At 49.7% G+C, this 6,569-nt stretch overlaps 1 protein-coding gene across 1 annotated transcript; it reads right to left on the minus strand.

The window, feature by feature from the left end:
- Positions 1–2,211: 2,211 nt before the first annotated feature.
- bsk146 (brain specific kinase 146) lies at positions 2,212–5,616 on the minus strand. Its single transcript, XM_076151472.1, has 4 exons — positions 5,357–5,616; positions 5,072–5,274; positions 4,783–4,974; positions 2,212–4,683 (listed from the first exon to the last, which is right to left on the minus strand). The coding sequence occupies exons 1-4, from the start codon at positions 5,526–5,528 to the stop codon at positions 3,958–3,960; spliced, it is 1,293 nt and encodes a 430-aa protein (XP_076007587.1). The 5' UTR covers positions 5,529–5,616; the 3' UTR covers positions 2,212–3,957.
- Positions 5,617–6,569: the final 953 nt, after the last annotated feature.

Genomic DNA, 6,569 nt, shown 5'->3' on the forward strand with positions numbered 1-6,569 from the left:
CAGCAGTTTGCTCTCCTACTCGCCAGCTTGCAGTGCAAACGACAAATCAGCCCCCCCTCACACACACACACACACACACACACACACACACATCCATCGTGTACTTGTATTTGGACGGCTCTGCCTGATCAGCAGCAAGACACAGACCCACACACACACGCCTCTCTGAACATCCACAGTGTGTCTTTGATCGGTGCCATCCTAACATGTTTGCATTCAGTATTTGTGGCGTTGTGTGTGTGAACCCCAAGCATGGTGGCGTGCGCTCCTGTTTCTGCTCCTGATGCGTCGCTGCAGTATTTGTTGTGTCTTTGTTCCAAACGCTGCAGATTGTTGAACATTTGGGAGTTTTGTTTTTTTTTACCATGTCGTCCGTGTGTGAATCTCAGGGCTCAAACTCAGATCCTCCCGTATGTGTGTGTGTGTCGTCTTCCTCCTCTATGTCCATCATGCATTGACTGGATCAATGGCGCATGTAGCAGGAAGTGGTTGTGTCGCCCCCACGCCGCCCGTCACATTCCAAAGTTCCTGGCGGGGATCCGACGCCGCTCCTCCATCGTCCTTTTGCTTTACGGCGACCTGTTTGTATCCTGTGTTCTCCTCTCTGAGGGTCAGAGGTCATGTGTAATTGTCAAAATAAATATTTTGTCCAATGTTGTGTGTTCCTGCGAGACTTCCTGTGTTCTTGGATCTCTTTAATCTTTTAAACTCTGGGGAAACTAAACTATAACCCTTGTAATTAAGTATTTGTCCCTTGCTGTTATTTATACTTAAGTACTTTATCTACTTCTCTGATTGCTAAGGAGCTCTGATGCATTCAGACACGGAGGCACAAGGAGGAAACAAGGAAAACTTCAGCACAAACGTTTCTCTGCAACAAGAGTTGTGGTTTTATTGACTAAATCTCAGCTTACAGGAAGACAGTCAGTCGTATTGCAAAGACAAGAACCGGAAACGAGTTCTAGTGTGATCGTCTACTCACTAAAACGCCACTGAAGTCATGGGTGCTGGGGCGGGAAAACAGGAAGTCACTGCACGGAAGAGAAGCAGGAAGTCCTTTACGGCGTGGAACCAGAGACCGACTCGGGGGGGTTTGGAGAGGAAGACAGGTAAGGATGACTGGTTTGGATTCTTCCTCCCAGCTGATCTGTTCCGACTGCTGCAGCACCTACTGACCCACCTCACACTCAGGTGAGTCTCCTGTCTCACCTCAGGTCAGTGTGACACTGCAGGGAGCATTTATTGAATTTTAAAGGGTCGTTACAAATATTTACTTCTCTATCTGTGGTCTAGTTTAAAAACCTTTGCACACACACTTTGATCCACTTCTGCTCTCCTTTCTACAGCATCACAGAGCACACTTAGTGAAAACATCCAATTTAGACCATCTGAGGTCTGTGGCCGACGCAGAAGAACTCAAGACACCTCAGCTACAGACGTAAGTGAAAGAATTTAACAAATGCCGAAAAGTTCTGTGTTTTTTAAGTTGATGGACCCTGAAGTAACAAGTACACAGCCAGTATGTGATGTCTGGTTCTCGCTTGGGTCGGCTCAGTTCTGCATGAGGGCCGCCTTTGTTCTGAGTCGGAGCGCTGCTGCTGATGAGGTCAGAGGTTGTCTGCATTCTCACTCACTGATCTACCGGGTTAGTGGAGGTCATGACTGCTTACTTTAGTGTTTACTTCAACATCCACAGGAGCCAAACCCGCTTTGCTCATTGGTCAGAAGTGTTTTGGGGGGCGGGAGCAGCAAAATGGACACAGGAAGCAGATAATGAGAGGGTACAATATGTTCCATCCCTTTGTTTCAATCTAAGTAATCAAGTTGGCGTTCACATGGTCATGAGATCAGCTTACAGTCGGTTTGGAAACTAGTTTGGATCCTTTTCTCACCGCAAAGGAAACCCTTGTGGCGTCTGTTTGGGAGCAGATTGAGAGTTGTAGGGGTGGAGATGGACTGAAGATGGACCTGGAGGACACCATGCAGGCGTGAGAGGACCGGATGACGCGTAAGAGCCAAAGCTGCGGCGAGCTGAGCGGGCTGTGGACTCTGGGAAGGTAAAGAAAGGTTCCCTATGTGGCTACACTACGTCTACAGAGTACTACAGCTTGTGACGGGGGAGGAACACCGAGCGGCTTTGCACCACAGAGCTTTAGCACATACAAAGTCATGCAGATTTATGTCCCAAAACACACACAATGCCCGTTCCCACACGTGATTCTTTAGCTTTTTTTTTTCTTCAGTTAATATTCATGAGAAGTCAAAGGAAGTTGTAGTTCTTGCTTTTTCCAGTTCTTCTCTTTTTTCCCCCCCCGCTTCATAGAAAATCAAAAATATCCACTCCAGACGGCAAAGATCTCCCCTAAGAACACATCGCCTCCTCATCCCAGCGTGGGGATTTGAACCAAGGCCTCGCTGGAACGCTGGAAGTCATCCATGCTTTGTTTTGAAGTATCGTCTTGTTTCTAAACGCGGTGAGATGATCGCACGACATTAACAGCATACAAACACAACACAATGGATACAAACTAATTATTGTTCTGATCTTTAGCCCTAAGACGCCTCCAGAGATCCAGGCGGCGATGTTCACTCTGGGGACGCCACGCCAGGAATTGTGCTACGGCAAAATTCCACATCACAACTTTTACGTGTTTTACGATTCTTTTTTTTTTCTTCTTCTTTATCGCAAAGCCGCTTCTGTTCTGGTAAAGATTAACGTTTGAGCTACTCGTCATGCAATTTATAAAACGTGAGCGCGGACGTGACGTCGAGTAAATCCCTTTTTTCTTTTCAGACGATATCTTTTCTTTTTTTTTGTCGAAAACAAGAAGCTGTACAAACGGACTTTAGGGAGCGTGTAGAAAAGAGTCTTTAGGAGTGAAGTAGATATGTTCGGAGGCGTCGGGAGGCCTTCTCGCTGTCCCGTCTCGACACTAGGGGGTGCTGTTGGTTCGGCCGGATTACGGGGACCGATCCCCTCCGGAGAAGCCAAACATCTGCGGCCCGGACAGCTCAGATACACAAACCCACTGGCACCAACACCGACGACAAACCAAAGCAAACACGTCACCGTCCCCAGAGAAACGCAAAACCAAGCTACCTTACAAAAGAAACTATAGAAAAAATAGAGTCTGTAGTCTTTTTTTTTTTAGGATCCAAATAAAGGATAAAAGTCTTAAAGCAAAAAGAGGAAATTCTAGATTCACACACGCACAGAACGCACAGTGATACACACACACACACACACACACACACACACACCAGTACACTTGCACGTTCACGTTTTCGTAAACCGTTGAAATCTCCTTAGAAGGTGTTCGCTCGCTCGCTGGAGTCGCTCACTTGTTGGAGTCGCGTTTTGTCTGCTTCTTTGAAAAACACGGATCCGTCGAGCTCGTCTTCGTCTTCGTCTTCGTCCCTTGGCGTTTTGCTGAAAGTGCGTTTCAGTCTCTTTGCTTTTTGCTTTTTCTGCTGGAAGTATTGCTTTAAGAAATACATTTTGGTCTTCTTCTCAGGTGGATTTAGTGACAGAACCTTGGATGGAAGCCTTTTGTCGTCTTTTCCTCTTTGTTTTCTTGCAATGAGCTTTGATGGTCCGGAGTGTTCCATGGGCTGTGTGTGTGTGTGTGTGGGTGTGTGTGTGTGTGTGTCTGATGAGGTCCATCCTGCAGAAACCTGCTCTTATTTTGAGATGTGACCAAAGATCTGACTGGAGGGAAGGAATGTTTGCATCCCACAAAGCAACAAAGACTCTGTTGTGATCTTCATCCATGTGCTGTTCCTTTCCCAAAGATGTGTACAACAGATAACTTATTGTCTGTGTGTGTGTGTGTGTGTGTGTGTGTGTGTGTGTGTGTGTGTGTGTGTGTGTGTGTGGGTGTGTTTTCCATGCATGGAGAGAGGTATAAAAGTGCGCCGTCCTTCCGTCAGTCAACCCAAAGTGTGTGCCGGAGGCGCTCAGACGCAGATCTCGATGGGCGTGGCCACCAGCATGCGGCCTCCCGGTGAGTTATTTTCCCGCGGCATTCGTTCGTAGCTGTTGGTGGACGACACAGAACTGTTGGTGGAGACGGACACGAAATGGTGGCTGCCGACGCCTTGCTCCATCAGCCCGCCTTTCCCGCCGCCTCGTTCCACCGCCACGGGAGACATGGGAGAGAGGGGCGACATCGGGGAGAGAGGAGAGAGAGTTTGCTGCTTCATCCGCTCCACCAGCAGCTCTTCGTCTTCCTCCCCAGACGAGATGGACGAGATGGTGCCGTCCACTTCTCCCCGCACTCCTCCTCCTCCTCCAATCCTCTCCCCGCCTCCATTGCCGTTGCCGTTATTGTTGTTGTTCTCGCTGTCCAGCATCCAGGAGTGGCTGAAGTATCCGAACACCTCTTTGACCGAGCAGCGGCGGTCCTGTTCCACAGACAGCAGGCGGCGGAACATGCGGAGGGCCTGCTCGGTGAAGCGCCTCCACTGGGACGGCACCGTGTTCGTCCTCCTCCTCTGCCAGCGGATGAACTCCTGGTAGAAGGAGTCGGAGGGCAGCGCCTTCTCCCAGGGGAAGTTGCCAGTCAGCATGCAGAAGAGCAGCACGCCAAACGCCCACACGTCGGTGCTGTAGTCCACGCAGAAGCCCTCGTGGCGAGACACGTCGCAGAGCTCGGGCGCCGTGTAGGGGATGGTGCCGCTCACCTGCAGGGGGGGAGGAGGAAACACAACTGCTCAACATCAAGCTCCAGACAAGGAGCCAAGGTGTGTCAGGTGCAAATGGCGTTATGTGGGCTTCCTCACCCTCTTGACGGGCGAGCCGGCTCGACGCGTCATGCCGAAATCGGACAGCTTCACCTTGCGGCACTCGCGGTCGAAGATGAGGATGTTTTCGGGTTTGATGTCCCTGTGGACCAGCTTCTTACAGTGCAGGTAGTCCAGAGCGATGGCCACCTGGTGCACACAGCGCTTTGCCACTGCCTCAGGGAGACCAATCTGGAGGGCGAGGGCAAAGGGAGGTCAGGGTGGCGTGCAGAAGCTCAAACAATGAGGCCAGTCAACCTCAGTACAGTGAGATCAATGAGTGACGCACCTGTGGCGGAATGATATCGAAGAGGTCTCCGGCCAGGGCGTACTCCTGTGCAAACACGTAGTAGTCGTCCGTCTCGAAGGCGATGCCGAACATGTTGATGATGAAGGGGCAGGGAGACAAGTAGAGGGAGATGCTGTACTCCCGCAGGAAGGACTTCAGCTTGGTCGTCTTCTTCTTCAGGAACTTCAGAGCCATTTTTGTGCCTTTGAGGAGGGAAGAGACAAGAGGTCAACACATAGGACTGTGTGTGTGTATGTGTGTGTGTGTGTGTGTGTGGACCCTCACCTCTGATCTTGTGGATGACCAGGTCCACTTTGCCGTAGGTGCCCTTGCCCAGCTCCCTGATGACCTCATAGTACTTGTTGACCTCCAGCCTCTCCAGGTTCTGGGCGGCGATCAGCTGCAGCTCGTCCAGGATGTCCATGTTGGCTCGAGACACCAGCGGGGACGAACTCATGCTAAGGCCGGGTGACGGGCCGCTTCAGGGGACAGACCAGGGGAGGAAGACGCTGGGGGACGAAGGCTCAGGTAGGACGAGAGCAGCAGCAGCAAACTGCAAATAGACAACAGAGAACAGTTTCATTTCATGTGTTCTCTTTAGGGATTCGTCCTCTTGTTCTCGTGTATCCAGCAGGAACACACACACAGACACACACACACACACACACACACACACACACACACACACACACACACACACACACTTCCTCAGCAGATTCTATTGTCAGTTCTATTGATCTATTAGTATAACTGATCATATCTGTTTTATCTCCTATTTTATTTTATTGAGGTCAGATACTTTATAACTAGAATCGATTCTGTAACTTGAATGTGTTTGTTGTTGTGTTTAGAGCTGCTGGTCTGCAGTGTGATCGCCTCTGAAAATGCTAATTATCTGCAGTGAAGGCTGAAGTCATTCTAAATGCTTGTAGCTAAGGGGGATGCCAGAGCTGACACACACACACACACACACACACACACACACACACACACACACACACAGGCAGCCAATAACAATCCTTCCTTCCAAAGCCAGTCCCTGCTGCAGTGTGATTATTCTTACTGATTGGTCTGTTTCTCTTCTCTTCCCTGAGCACCGCGTCTGTGCCCTCGTCCTTTAAATCCACACACAAAAAACATGTTCACACACACACACACACGCGCACGCACACATACACACACACACGCACATACACTGACTCATGGTCATTACATAACCATGGGCAGCATCTCGCCATCCATGAGCAGACGCTTGTGGATGTGCCGAGGCGCTCACACACTGTGTTTACAGCTCCTGTGTCTCACGTCTCACTGCCCTGAGCTTCATATACAATCCATACATAACAATGATGAGATATATGTTATACTGTATATATATATATATATATGTGTGTGTTAAGTGTTGATTCTCTTTCTGCCCTGGCAGCAAATCCCAGTGAGCTGGCAGGAGCAGCTGTGTGTGGACACAAACCTGCTTTAACATGCTAAGGCACCAACT

This window comes from Genypterus blacodes, unplaced genomic scaffold (assembly GCF_046128005.1).
Source record: "Genypterus blacodes isolate CSIRO-AG114 ecotype Tasmania unplaced genomic scaffold, CSIRO-AGI_Gbla_v1 ptg000055l_1, whole genome shotgun sequence".
In the NCBI taxonomy this organism is placed as follows: Eukaryota; Metazoa; Chordata; class Actinopteri; order Ophidiiformes; family Ophidiidae; genus Genypterus; species Genypterus blacodes.